We start from the raw sequence: 15144 nt of genomic DNA on the forward strand, positions 1-15144 counted from the left end.
AGCGCCATACCACCCTGGAGGGAACGGTGTTCTCAAAGCAGAAGTTTATGTAGTCCGTTATGCAGTCTGTCATAACATTGATGTCCTCCCCATGTGGATCACAGAGTTCTGTCCACACAGTGGTGTTGAAGCAGTCCCTGAGAGCTGCCTCGCTCTCCGCAGTCCACCTCTTCACCATGTGTGGGACCACAGGCTGCCTGTGTACAGTAGGCTTGTACACAGGCTGCAGGTGCACAATGTTGTGGTCAGCTCTTCCTAGGGGAGGGAGGGGGAATGCAGAATATGCCTCCTTGGTGTTAGCATAAAACAAGTCCAGTGATATTGTCTCTTGTGGGGCAGGTGACATACTGAGTGTATGTGGGCAGAACAGATGAGGGAGAAGAGTGGTTGAAGTCTCCAGAGATGAGGAAGAGGGCCTGTGGGTGCTGTGTCTGCAGCTTGCTGGTAACTGAGAGCAGGGCATCAGAAGCTGTGTCCGCCTTAGGAGATGGGGGGACATACACCGCTATCTCAGTAGCATGTGAAAAACTCCCGTGGCAGATAGTATGGCCTCATGCTAACGGCTAACAGTTCAATGTCCTTACTACACAGTTGTGCTTTAACAGTGCAGTGTGTAGGTTTACACCATCTCTCGTTCAAGCCAGGTCTCCGTGAAAAGGACGCTGCTCTTTCTGTACTCCCATTGGTATCGTGTTAGCACGGCCAGCTCGTCCGTCTTGTTGGGTAGAGATCTCACATTTCCCGTGGTGACGGAGGGAAGAACAGGTCTGAAGCGCCTCTTCTTTTCGCAACGTTGTTTCCTGCACGGCATCCACAGCGGTTCTTACGGAGTAGCTCCGGGGGAATCTCGTGTCTGTCCCAAGGGAACACTACAGTGCTACGCAGCGCGATCAGCTGTTCCTTTCTGTAAACAAAGCACACGCGGGCCGCTTTGTGCATTATTACGCCGGCTGGTCCGAATGTTGTTTAAAAATAGAGATTCAAAAAAAGTGAGAAATGCAGACCTGTCTTAAAAGTATATACAAAGTAAAAAGTGAAGCAAAAAGTGGAATAAATTAGAGAAAAAAGAGACATCGCGTAAGAGCTATTGCAAGCAGCCGCCGGCTTCGACCGGGGGTTCAGTGTCTTGCGCAAGGACACTTCAGCATGTGGCACATTCCGCAGATCGAACCGCTAACCCTCTGGTTCATGGACAACCCACTCTACCTAGTGAGCCACAGCCGCCTTGAGCAATTCAGAAAATTTTATGAGGACCTTTATGCCACTGAAAATTGCGATAATGCGAAGCTAGCTCAGTTTTTCAATAGTCTCAAAATCCCAACAGTAGGCCAACAGGATAGGACAGATCTGGATAGCAGCATTTCAGTGGCTGAAATTGATTGGGCAATTAAACAGAAGAGGAGCGGTAAAGCTCCAGGGCCGGATGGCTTTCCGATTGAATTTTAAAAAAAAATCTCAGGCAAACTAATCCCTCTTCTAAAAAACGTTTATGCCGAAGCACTTGAGTGTGAGACCCCCCCCCCCAATGACCCAGGCCACCATTTCAATGCTTTTTAAGCAGGGAAAGGACCACCTGAAATGCGCATCATTTCATCCTGTAAGCCTACTTTGCTGCGACTACAAGATCTTAACTAAAGTTCGGGCTAGTAGATTGGAGTCTGTCATGCATACAGTGATACATCCAGATCAGACTGGTTTTATTACAGGGCGGCAGCTTTTTAGCAATGTACGTAGGCTTTTTAATATTCTTTACTCTCCAGAAAAGTCACAGTCAGCAGAGGTCTTGTTCTTCCTTGATGCACACAAAGCATTCGATCGGATTGAGTATGAATATCTATTTGCAATTCTGGAAAGGTTTGGTTTTGGACCAGCTTTTTGTTCCTGGATAAGGGTACTATATGCTACACCAGTGGCCTCGGTCCGTACCAATAAGGTCATTTCTAATTATTTTTCTGGGGACCAGACAAGGCTGCCCACTGAGCCCGCTCTTATTCGACCTGGCCATTGAACCGCTAGCAGTTGCACTAAGGAGTACTGGGGAGCTCAGGGGTATTGATGGGGGGGCCAAACTCACAAGCTGTCTCTGTATGCGGACGACCTGATACTTTATCTGTCCAACTTTTTTTTTTTTAACGACAGATGTCTTTCGTATATATCCACTAATAGAAACTCATGACACTTTTACATATCTTGGCATATCAGTAACCCGTAAATACAGTGATTTATTCAAACAAAAATTTAAACCAGTCCTAGAGAGGGCCAAGCAGGACCTTGTCCGTTGGTCAGCATTGCCTATATCACTTGCCGGCAGGGTCAATTATGTCAAGAACAATCATGCCCAGGTTCTTATTCTTGTTTCATACAGTGCCCGTTTTTATCCCAAAGTCCTTTTTTAAAGGATTAGATAAATCCATATCCATCTTTATTTGGAGTAAGACTGTCCCACGGATAAGGAGGGCGTATCTTAAGAAACCGAAAGAGGGTGGAGGTTTAGCACTACCAAACGTTTTACAATATTATTGGGCGGGTAATATTTAAACTGTCATACTGGGTCTCTGCATTTTATGAGGGGGTGGACCTGTATGGGTTGAAATGGAACGACATTCCACCCATCCTGTGGCCCTACCTTCTGTGAGTGGCTCACTACGAATATGGTCTCAATTCAGGACCCACTTCAAACATAGACAGGTTAAGCCCTCTCTCCCAATTTCGGCTAATGCACTCTTTCCACCCTCACTCATGGATACAGTGTTTAAATTATGGTGCAGGAATGGTCTGAAACGAGTGAAGGATCTTTTTAAGGACAGTGTGTTCATGTCTTTTGAGCAGCTTGTAAGTGGGTACAATATTCCCAGCTCACATTCATTAAGATATTGGCAGGTGCGCGCCTTTGTTTGGAAGCATTTTCCTTCCTTTCCGTCACTCCCGCCAAACGATTGGATAGATGAGTGGTTGGGTGGAGATCCAGACCAAAGAGGGGGAGTAAGTAGGTTGTATGAGAGTATTCAAATGATCTCCTCTCCATCACTTAATAATATCAGGGCAGCGTGGGAGGACGAACTGGGGTTTGAAGTTTCGGATGACTCCTGGCAAAGTGCAATTAGAAGAGTACACTCAAGTTCAATCTGTATCAGACATGGTTTGCTCCAGTTTAAAGTGCTCCACAGGCTCCATTTGTCTAAAAGTAGACTTGCCAGGATATATCCAGATGTGGATACGACCTGCTCCTGGTGCTGCCAGGCTCTGGCCACCCTCTACCATATGTTTTGGGCATGCCCAAAGTTAGTACAGTTTTGGTCCTCAATTTTTGACACATTCTCCTATTTCTGCAACAAGGAGATAGGCCCTGCTCCTTAAATTGCATTGTTTGGTGTGGTCCCTGCTGAGGTGGAGATATTCATGGCACAGTCGGATGCCATCGCCTTTTCATCCCTGCTAGCCAGGCATCTTATACATTACAAAATAGCAGCTATCCTCACTACACCTGATGTGAAGTCTGGGGATGCACGCACCTTCCAAAGCTTCACACTCAGAGTCAATCTCTTAGTGAGTATCTTGCTGTCCTTAGAAGGGCCTCAGGGGATGGAACTTGACTGCTGCTCACACGTCGACCGCCTACTCAGTAAACTGCCTAAATATCACAGGGATGTGTTCATCGAATACCTCCAGCTGCAGGGGAAGCTCAACACCACAAGCCTCAACCCCTACACCCTGCAAGATTTAAATGGTTGGCTTCAAGGTAAAGCTCAGCAACAACGCCTGTCAAACAGACTAATAGGGGAGAATGGGGTAAGATGAGCCACTTTTTACTTATGTTGTCCTGGAGGCAAGAAAAAATGACACAGAAATAGAATGAACACATATACCTTTATTTGAGGATGTCTCCTATCTAATGAAATGATCAGAATGCCTGACAAAGCTGCCCAAAACAATGACTTCTCAAACAAAAGTGCTCCTGTGGCTCAACTTGCCCCAGGTTAGGGGTAAGTTGAACCAAGTCAGTGGGCACATTGAGCCATCTCAGTAGGTTGTAGGTTCTCGGCATGATGCCTTTTCTACAGTGGTTAACATATGACAAACACACCAAACCAGTTGAGTATACACAACTGAAATAACATTTTATACGTCAGAGACTTAAATGAATTTCAGTGCCTTATGGTGGGGTAAGTTGAACTATTTGCTCAATTTACACCATAGCCTTTGGCTCACTTTGCCCCATAGCCACCATTTTGGAAGAAATGGGCGAGCTTAGAAATTCAGGCTAATCTTTAGTGAAGTGATTCACATGATTTTATATGTCACCATAAATCACCAACATGTGTAATATATGATTTTAACCCTGGATAGATTTGCTTTGACATAACAGTCATTTACCTGATATGCAGGAAATTTACTTTAACAAGCAAAAAACTATTTTTTGTGTAAAAAAAAAAAAAAAAAAATACTTTCCACTTCTCCCATGTGCTTCTCTGCATCACAGCAAGATGGAAATGATGGGTGCTTCCTGAATTTATGGTCACATGATAAAACATGTGCACGGTTACCTAGATACAAAGGGTGGGTCAACTTACCCACTGGCTCATCTTACCCCACTCTCCCCTGCTGGGTAAATACATATCATATTGCATTAGGATAAAAATCATCCTATGGACTGCAACACTTGTTCTAGAGAATGACTCACTGTTTTTGCTACATTCAAGCCGTAACGGTGACGTGCAGCAGTTTTGGATTTTTTATCACTTTAATTTTTAAAAGATGTGAAAGACTTGTCATCCTGGCAGCAGCTAAAACACTGTTTCGACCTCAATGCACTGATCACAGTTTATTCTGTTTTCTGTGTGGGAAAACAATTTTAATCACATCTTTGTGTATGAGGTGACGCCAGAACCCTTGAACATGGTATTTGTGTGTGCCAAGTGCTTCTGTTATATCAGTGTAGGTTAAATAACAGCTTCTCTCCTACTGAGATAAACACTGAGCTGTCAGCTGTCCACAACAGAGCCTTTAATATAAACCCATTTAGGTTTGTGAAGTCACTATTTAGCAAGGAAAAGAATGGAAGCCTCACAGTACCAAAAGAGAAGCTTGAGGAGTATTTGGAGGAAGTGCATAAAGATACAGACAGGTTTAGAAAGTTGGCACTACCCTCTGACATTCCACCTATCGGTGAAATAGGTAGCCAGTGAGATGACAGCCCACCAAGGTGGAAAGAGGTTCAAGAAGTGGTAAGATGCGCAAGAGCCTCTTCAGCCCCGGGACCTAATGGGGTCCTCTACCGGCTGTATAAGAGTGCACCAGATGTGCTGACGTTCCTGTGGAAATTGATGAAGGTAGTATGGAAGAAACAGGTTATTCCCAAGGCATGGCTCAGGGCAGGGGGGATTTTTATTCCCAAAGAGATGAACACGTTGGAAATAAGCCAGTTTAGACCAATTAGTCTACTTAATGTTGAGGGGAAGATTTTCTTCAGTGTTGTGGCACAGAGGATGTCCAGTTACCTGGTAAAAAACAGACTAGTTGATACATCGGTGCAAAAGGCTGGGATCCCAGTGCTTAGAGCACACCAGTATGATTTGGCACCAAGCAAGAGAAGAGAGACCTGCATGTTGTATTCTTAGACCTGGCTAATGCTTTTGGGTCAGTACCACATAGTCTGTTATGGGAAGCATATGACTTCTTTAGAGTTCCAGGTAGTATAAAAAGCTAGTCAAAGCCTACTTTTTAGACATACAACTCTGCTTTACCACAACAGAGTACACTACAGCATGGCAGCAGCTGGAGGTAGGCATCATGGCAGGGTGTACAATCTCTCCACTAGCCTTTACAATGGCAATGGAGGTCATTATTAGGGCTTCCCAATGGGTGGTAGATGGAGAAAGGCTGCAGGGAGGGCTTTGCCTCCCCCAATTAGGGCCTACATGGAAGACATGACGACTACAACGTCAACCGCTCCTTGTACCACAAAATTGCCGGATAAGCTAAACAGCAACCTGCAGTGGGCAAGGATGAAAGTGAAGTCTATTAAATCTAGAAGTATTTCAATTGTTAAAGGAAAGGCAGTAGATAAGAAGTTTGTTATAAATAATGAGGTGGTTCCCACAGTGCTAGAGAAGCCAGTGAAGAGTTTGGGAAGATGGTATGATGCAAGTCTCAGTGATAAGGCGCAGTTTGAAGGGTTGAGGCAGGAAATGATTCAAGGCATTTCAAGCATAGACTGGTCAGGGCTACCAGGGAAGTTAAAAATATGATGCTCGCAATTTGGTTTACTGCCCCGGCTAATGTGGCCGCTGACAGTGTATCAGGTTTCCCTTTCAAAGGCATAAAAGTTAGAAAGGATGATTAATTCATCTATCAGAAAGTGGTTCGGTGTCCCACGCTGCTTAAGCGGCACAGCCTTGTATCGGAAATAGGTGAACTGAGAGAGTGTGGAGAAAAGGAAGTTGAAGTGGAGAGAGCTTTGGAGCATGGAGGCCAGCAGGATTAGATTTATGATAGGGGCTACTTATGATGTGCTGCCAACTCCCCAGAACCTAAACCAGTGGGAAGGTGAGGATGCTCCCTGCCCACTGTGCACTTGTGTATGTACACTTAGCCATATTCTGACAGGTTGTAAGGTTAGTCTTTCCCTTGGCATCACAACATTACACTTGGCGTCACAACCAGGTACTGAAATGTTTAGCAGCAGCAATTGAGGAAAAACGGGTGAATGTAGAGAGAATAGATGCATTAAGTTTGTACGGGAGGGAGAAATAGCTAGACTGGCAGGCATCAGGCACAACACCGGACAGCTAAGAGTAGAAGGAGCCTGGGAGATGAGGGCAGATTTTAATGAACAGCTGGTTATTCCAACCGAGATAGCTAGATAGCTAACCCTAACCCGACTACGGCCAGATCTGCTGTTGTGGTCTGAGCCAGAGAAAGTAGTCTATTTCATAAAACTTACTATTCTGTGGGAAGATAGAGTTCAGGAGGCTAACAGGCGTAAGAGAGCTAAGTATGCAGAGTTAGCAGCAGACACAGAGCAGAATGGCTGGAGGGCTCATGTCCGCCCAGTAGGAGTGGGCTGCCGTGGTTTTGTGGCAAAATCGGCGCTTGCTCTTCTGAGCGAGCTGGGCATACGTGGAAAAAGCCAGAGAACTACGCTATGCAACATGTCCCAGGCAGCAGAGAGAGCGAGTGAGTGGCTTTGGGCACGTAGAAAGCATGCTAGCTGGGGAGCTCACTAAAGGTAAGGATGGTTGCGTGACTGTAGTGTGTTTGCAAATCATGATAGATGTGGTCGATTGGTTCGTGGTTCAGTCCGAATCAACGGGGCGAACCACGGTAGATTTGTATGTTTGTTTCGTGGTTCAGTCCGCATCAACGGGGCAAACCATGGTAGATTTGTTTGTTTGGGGTTTTGCAGTGGCAGCGTGGAGGGGGGTGACTCCAGACGCTGGAATTCACTGTTAAGCTTTCTAGAGGTGTCGTGGGCCTAACTTAACGAAACATTGGTGAAGGGAGGTGCCCATTTGAAAACCCCAATGACATGCTGCATGCTGCTGTTGACTAGGCCTGGTATCTGATGTTCATGTTGGTTGGTAGCGATATTTCTTTGTTTGGTTAGCTGCTGAGCGGACCATACAAGCCAGCAGCATTTGGTTAGCTTATGTTTCACAAAGTTTGAATATATCCTCTGCTGCTCTGTGGGCTTACAAGCCAGCAGCATTTACTTAGTTAATTTAGACTGTAGGTTAATCTATCCAGCAGCATTTGGTTAGCTTATATTTCACAAGGTTTGAATTATGCTCTGCTGCTCTGTGGGCCTACAAGCCAGCAGCATTTACTTAGTTTATTTAGATTGTAGGTTAATCGTCATTTCACATTGACCGTAGGTTTGTTAGGGTTTCTCAGTTGGACAGGGCCTCTAAATGTGTTTTGCCCGGGATCTTGGCACAAGGGATTGTTAACATCTAATCCTGTGTATTAATGAATGTAAACCACTAGACGGCAGTGAGATCATGATGCCACTATTTGATGGGCTTGCTTTACAGTTTGGTCCATATTTCTTTGGATGCTGACAAGTGTTTTTTTGACAAGTTTTTTTAGTGCTTATCAAAACATATATACAAGTTGCATTTATATAAAGTATAGACTCTCAGCTGTTATTTATGGGGAAAATCCCATTCAAATTGGAGCATCTAAATCCTATTGAAGATAGCTGTAGGAAAGACCTGGCAAAAAGTTCTTTGGTGGTGTCTACAGGTTCCAGACCTAAGGCAGTTCTTGCCTGCAAAGGCTCCTCAACAGAGTATTAAAAATAAACATTTTATGTATGATCACGTTTTGTCAACTTACATTTGAGCAACTGATCATAGCAGACTGTACACCGATGACACTGACGCACTTGTCAGAGCTCGGCTAACCACAGACCCTATACAGTCAAAACTATATCTATGCGGCTAACAGCTACTAAAATGGAGGAATCGGATGAAAGCACGTTGCTAGGACTGAAGGAAGGCAAATCTTATTTTAAAAAAACCTACCTGATGGAAGCCTTGCTAAAAGCGGAGTTTTGTGCAAATTGTGCACAAAAAACCATAAAGTTTGCATACCACTGAAGCACTTCATACATATGGTGCCATCTAAGGGCTGTTAGCGCTAGCACAGTGGTTCCCAACCTGTGGTACGCGTACCCCCAGGGTACGCAGAGTGACTAGAGGGTATGCAAAAGAGTTGATTCTGAACTCAGCCTGATTACATTTTGAAACTGAAAAAACGGACGATTAATTGAATTTCGATTTCGATTTCGGCTTCCCTCGATCATGAAAATAAGATAATCGTAATAAAACGATCATTCTGCCGCATGCCGTGTCTTGTGTGGTAAATGCAGCGAACCCTTCCATCTCCACCTGTGCGCTCCGCTCAATCCCTGCCGGAAAAAAAAAAGAAGTGTAGAAGAAGACAATAGAAGATGGCAGAAAGGCAGCCTTTGGTCGGGAAGAAAGGTAAAGAGAACTCTGTGGTGTGGAAACACTTTGGTTTCGAGAAGTCTGACTCGGAACGAACGAAGATATTGTGCAAAATATGTCACGCTACTAAGGCTGCCAACCATCCCTTGAAAAACGGAATCGTCCCGTATTTACAAACAAAGTCTCGTATTGAGCTGTCACAGGACGCACACCCGTATTACCGTGAAAATAAAAAAATACTATGTAAAATGACAATGGATTTAAGGAATAACCATGCGATTTATATGAACATTTACAGTAAATTTATTCCCAGGCCGTCTCCTGTTCTGTGACCAATGAGCTGACAGCTAGAATCCAGCTCACCTCATTGGTCGAGGTACTGTTGCTTGCGAATCTTGTATTGAAAATAAATTGTTGAAAAAAAATTCACCACGCTGGCCCTGCCAAAGTCTGAGATAGTGTTTTTTTTTTTTTTTACATATTATTTAATTAACTTTATTAATAAAATGTTCTCTTGTATTTTTCAGTTCTTATTAAAAGAAATACCAGAGTTAAAAGTTCAATAAATGCTTGTTCTCAAATCAGTGAATAATCGTCTTTAATAATCGTGATTACAATATCAATCAAAATAATCGTGATTATGATTTTTGCCATAATCAAGCAGCCCTATTTTCTCGTTTTCTGATTCTCCACCTAAATGAAAAATCAAAAGACTGTTTTTCATGTGAGTCAAGTACGTTAATAGCTAGATTGTAGGACAACTGGCTTTGAAGCTATGTATCAGTTTGCTGCTAATGTAGCTAGCGCTAGGTCACCTAAATAAGAAAGACACCGATTCCCTGAAATGTCTGTGATTGGTGGGCAGGTGCAAATCTCCTGATGTTATAGCTATACTTGCTAGAGTTATTTTCCCCCCAGAAACAAGCAAATCTCCTTCTTGATTGAGTCTTTAAATGCTGTCGTCAACAATTCTGATAACTTTCTGTCATTTGAGCTGCCAAGTCATCAGTCTGTGGTAAACTAGGTCGCCCAGCTAACTGCCAAAAATGGATAAATGGCTAAAACGGATAGATTGCCTTTCCAGAGAGACCTCAACTGCTACCACCAGTCAGGCTCACAGACATTTCTTTTTCTAGCTGCTACAAGTGCGTGAGAGTAGGGGGTACATGGCTGGAGGTCAAATGTCTGAAGGGGTACTTGCTGTGAAAAGGTTGGGAACCACTGCGCTAGCAGTCCCGGCCCGAGTACGGACGAGACTTTCGGAGATTTTTGTCAGTCAAAATGACAGACAACGGAAAAGTCTAGCGCAACCTCTGTATACAGTATATGGACCTTACTGTAATTAGATTTTGCTTGTGAAATAAATTTCATATTTACATCCCCTTCAAATCAATATCAGTTCTAGGATTTTATCACTGTGGATCTAGATCCCCCTAATGTTATCATTAATGTTTCCTGCCATAAGCAAATCAGTGATGGCATTAAGATGAACTTTTCTGTGATACAACAGAGGAGAGTTATTTGCTGTGATACAATATACAACCTAGACCTGGCCTATAGATTGCTTTCTCCTGTAATAGCTGGATAGCTGGAGCTTTTCTTGCTCCCCAGAAGGTTAGTATTTTTTAGGGCCGGGACTCGATTAAAAAAATTAATCTAATTAATTCGAGGCTTTGTAATTAAAGGTGCAGTAGGCAGGATTGCGAAAATCCAGGACTTAGCCAAAAAATTTGAACATCGACAACTTTTCAGTCCCTCCCCACTTTCCGCTAAAGCCCAAAACGGTCTCCCAAGCCCCTCCCCCCACAAGGGAGAGCTGTGCACGATAGAGCGCATGCATATTGGCCCTGGAATACTGTGCACGAGCAGAGAACCGAGAGAGAGCGAGTAAACAAACTAGCATGGAACACACCGACGTAACAACAACAAAATAGTTTTTATAATACCCTTCGTTATTGCTAAATAATTTTAGGTCAAAATATTTAGCAATAGTCAACTTTAGGACAAAACCAAGGTTAGGATGTTTCTGAAAGTAGCCTACATCGGTGATGTTTGCTATCAATAACAGTTAGAAGCATTCATTGTGGTGTTTTATTCCACAGTTTAGATTTATCAATTTGCTATGTGGTAGATATATGACCGCTACCTGGTTAGACGTTTGAGAGTGAAGCTGAGGCACAGGCCTCAGACGAGGATTACATCCCGGCTCCTTCTACACGCCCACGGCGAGGTCGAGGTGGTGGAGGGAGGGGAGGGCGCTATGAAATGCGTGTCCATGAGCAGTGATTGACACTCTGTTAGATACACCCCTGGTCTTGATTGGTGCATCTGAATGTGGAGCGTTGGATGTCTTGCAAATTGCGCTACAGGCTCTAGGTGGGGCCAGAGGAGCCGAATTTTTTTTTAAATGACCTGCTTCATGCAGTTATACTTGAACATAGGGTCAGTTTCTGCAAATATGACAGAAAGTTAGTTTTATAAGACTTGCCTACTGCACCTTTAATTAATCTAAATTAATCACATTTTAATCGCATATAAATATTTGACTTGAGAACAGTGAGAAGTAATTGTTTTGATTTTGGATTTTTAGTATACCATTGAATAATGACTGAATACATAAGCTTAAGCAACAAAATATTGTTTATTTTTGTTCAACCAAGTCCAACAGACCAGTGCAATTTTGCCATTAAGTGTAGCAATAGCATATTTCCCATCCACAGGGCCAACCAAAGCGGTCTCATCAGCTTCTTCGTTCATGTTCACTGTGGTTTGTTGTTGTCTGAAGTAATGAACGCTAGTTGGTGCTCCAGTATAATCGGTCCGCCGAAACTCATCCAGTGAGAAACGTTCCGCGGTGCAAAAATAAGTGTGATTAAAATGCGTAAAAAATGTTTAACGCTTTATTTTTGTGTAATTAATTAATCTTAATTAACGCGTTAAAGTCCCGGCCCTAGTATTTTTATTCATCACTTGGCAGAACACAGCAGAACAAAATACAGATTTATTTTATTTATTTTTTTTTTAGCAAAAAGGTCCAGAATTACACTGTATGGTACTATACTGATTGATCCTTGCTCCTTGGTCTCCAGGATATTTTACAACTGTTTCAGATATACATAAGCAAACACATAATGTCATTTCCTCAGAAACAATATATTCAACAGAGATGGAGGAGGGGTAGGAAAAAACAGTGATGTCAGCAGGAAAACGAAGGGAGAACCGCCTTGCTTTTCCCTGTTTCCTCATCACTGCCCTCCTCCCATTATCAGTGCAATAATATAGAAAGCAAGAGAAACAGGATTAGTTGGGAGAGTGGACGAAAGTTTAACAACTGTGACATTGAAGATGGAGCAAGATAAAAAGGCAAATAGACGTTAATTGACCAGAGTGGGCATGGTTATTCCCACAGTTAAAAAGGATAAAGGAAACGGATGGCAAAAATAGTGAAGGAGAAAAAAGCAAAGTGAACAGTTATACAGAATACCAACCAAGAGCCCACTTGGATTGTGGACCTAGCACCCATTTCTGGAATAGGTTGGATCCATTGCTTTGAAGCCCAGACATCAGTCATCGCAGTGACCATGTACAGTGGATATGGAGGTATGAACATAAGTAATGTAGCTCAGTGAGACAAGCTTAACTCATTAAAGTTAGAGGATCAGAGTGTTTACTTCAAATATAGCCATCATCATCATTAATATTAAATTGTGTTGTTGGCAATATTCCATTTTTGGTCATATTAGAAGAATTATAGTCTAATTAAAAATAAAAAAAATACAATTAAAAACATTTTTGACTACTTGTATTTAGTTTGTACTTGTGAAGTCCATTTTTAATACTATGTTTTAGTCAGGTGTTGTACAGAAATTTATTTCTGTACAACATATATATTTATATTTATTATTTTTAGTTTTACAATGTGTTTGTTTGGATGAAAAGATTGTTAGCAATCTTTTTTTATGGATCAAGAAAGAACAGTCTATAGTAAAATATCTTAATAGAATTAGTGTTGTAGAATTACATGCATTACATCTGTAACAAAACAAGGATTTTTGCCAGAGTACTTGAAAAAGAAGGCACTGGCAATCAATGCTTGCACCAGCTGCAGTTAAAATGTCATATTAGGTGTGTGAATTCTTTCTTCTTTATAGGAACTCTTCAGGAAATTAAAAGGATGGATTATAAAACAAGTTTTGGTCTAGTACAATTACTGATTTGTAGTAAGAAGGAGAAAAAAAACAATAAAAACAAACAAAATACTAGATGATCTAAGTAAGTGACTACGTGATGATAAACTGGTAAATGCCGTGGAGAAGTCGTCCCCGAGCAGGACGCAGAGGCATGAATCACCAGTAGTGCCCCCTATAGACCATATTGCACGAAACTTGGTGGGCTTGTGAGGAGTCATCCACAGATTATTATTGTCAAATTTCAAGCAGTTTACTGGGGTGGATTGTGAGATATAAACATGTTGTCGTTGTAGCGCCCCTGAAGCCCGATTTTTCACGTGATTGTACGCAAGCATGTTATAATGAGGGTTGCTAAGTTTCATATGGACTGGGTGAATACTTCAAAAGTTATAGCTGTTAAAGTCATGTGAAATGTTTCCGTGTCACCTGTAGCGCCCTCTGTTGACGTAATGTCACGTAACTTGATGGGCGTCTACACAATATGTTATAAGATACCAGGTTTGATGCCTTTCACCCTTGTAGTTTGTCCTGGGCAGACACTTTAGCTACGCATAGGCAGAAACTGCAACTTCGTTTGCATGCACCCCTAATAGCAGCCTAGAATTCATACTAATTGTCAAAGTAAAACAACAGAAATCAGGTATTTCACACATTCAAACTAAACAAATGGTAGCTACACCCGCATTCTGAGCGTGTCTAACAAGACTTGTAGAGAGGAGATTTCAAAACTATGAGTAATCACTATCACTATAAGATGATCACAGAACAAGAGAAAAAAAGTAGAAAGCTGCTCACTTTGAATTAATTAAATGTTTACTACAGCCTTGCTGAATGATGTCACCATTGTTTGTAAATGGGACAACAGCAGATATAACTCCTCGTTTCTCACTTTGTGCATCCTCAAGCTCTTGAAGAAAATTGTAATTCTTTTGTCTTATTTTATAAATGCAGTAGTCCAGTCATTATGAAAAAATAAATGAATAGATAAATAATAAAATTAAAGTAGAAAGGAAAATTAAAAGTAAATATTAAACCAATTTCTATCCACACCCTTTTAGCTAGGCTCATCTGGAAAATGCTGGCTAATCGACTTAAAAATGTGCTCTTGTGCTGAATCACTCAGTTTAACACACCTAAGTGTGCGCAGGTTTTAGTGGCACAACTGGGGAAGCCACTAAAACCTTAACTAGAAGTTCTACGTTCTTCTAATTAAGGTACTGTGCATTGGTTGTGGCACACACAAGTCCAAAACTGCTTCATTTGGTTTCTTGCTCATGAAAGGCCCATAGTTATTTTCAGTATACATGCTCCCTGCTAACAACAATTTTAAACTGCCAAGAAGACATTGGCAAAAGCATGTTGTTTTATTAAAAAAAAAAAAACAGAAGTCAAACCACAACTCCCACCTTATCTTCAGCAGTGCAGGGGTATGGTGGCTGTTTTTAACTTGGGAAATTATCAAAATTCAAGCATTCCTTGTTGTATTGTAACATGCCATTCTCTGTTTTTACTTTAAATGACCTGCCACATTCACTGATGTCTACAAATGTTGCTCTGTTTACCTTTTACCTTATCCCAAATCTGTGATTTTGCATTGTCTGTTCAGATTTATAGTGTTTTTCCAGACACGAGTATCCTTTTCCTGGAAATGCGCATGCATAGCTTTACCGTAAAGCTGTTGGGTTATTCCTGTGACTGAGTGTAGCCATAAACTCTGTCTTTTCCTGACCCTGCCCTATGCAGGAAGTTACTCCCTCCTGGGAGGGAGGAAAGCGCTTAGAAAGAAAGAAAACCACATACAGTAGGTGAGGGTGTGATAGAACAGTGTATGAAATTGTGGTGCAGTGAGGAGAGGAAACTATAAACATTACATTTTTAGTTCAGTTCAATTCAGTATGCTGCTTCACAACTCTTTTTTTTTTTTCACTCCAGTGACCAAAGTCAAGTTTAAAAAAAATAAATAAAAAATTGCCAATCAGCTTGTTTGTTGTTTTCTACTTGTA

At 42.0% G+C, this 15144-nt stretch overlaps 1 protein-coding gene across 2 annotated transcripts in view; it reads left to right on the plus strand.

The window, feature by feature from the left end:
• The window catches only part of ripor1 (RHO family interacting cell polarization regulator 1), a 116512-nt gene that overhangs the window by 25758 nt on the left and 75610 nt on the right, over positions 1-15144 (plus strand). The window contains exon 1 of one of the 2 annotated variants that reach the window (XM_084555221.1): positions 12324-12551. The exons of the other annotated variant lie outside the window; for it this stretch is intronic. Coding sequence (XP_084411347.1) covers positions 12533-12551 — 19 coding nt within the window. The 5' untranslated portion in view covers positions 12324-12532. Of the gene's footprint in view, positions 1-12323; positions 12552-15144 lie in introns of those variants that run through there. 2 annotated transcript variants of the gene reach the window in all.

Source organism: Chelon labrosus (assembly GCF_963514085.1).
Source record: "Chelon labrosus genome assembly, chromosome: 11".
Classification (NCBI taxonomy): Eukaryota; Metazoa; Chordata; class Actinopteri; order Mugiliformes; family Mugilidae; genus Chelon; species Chelon labrosus.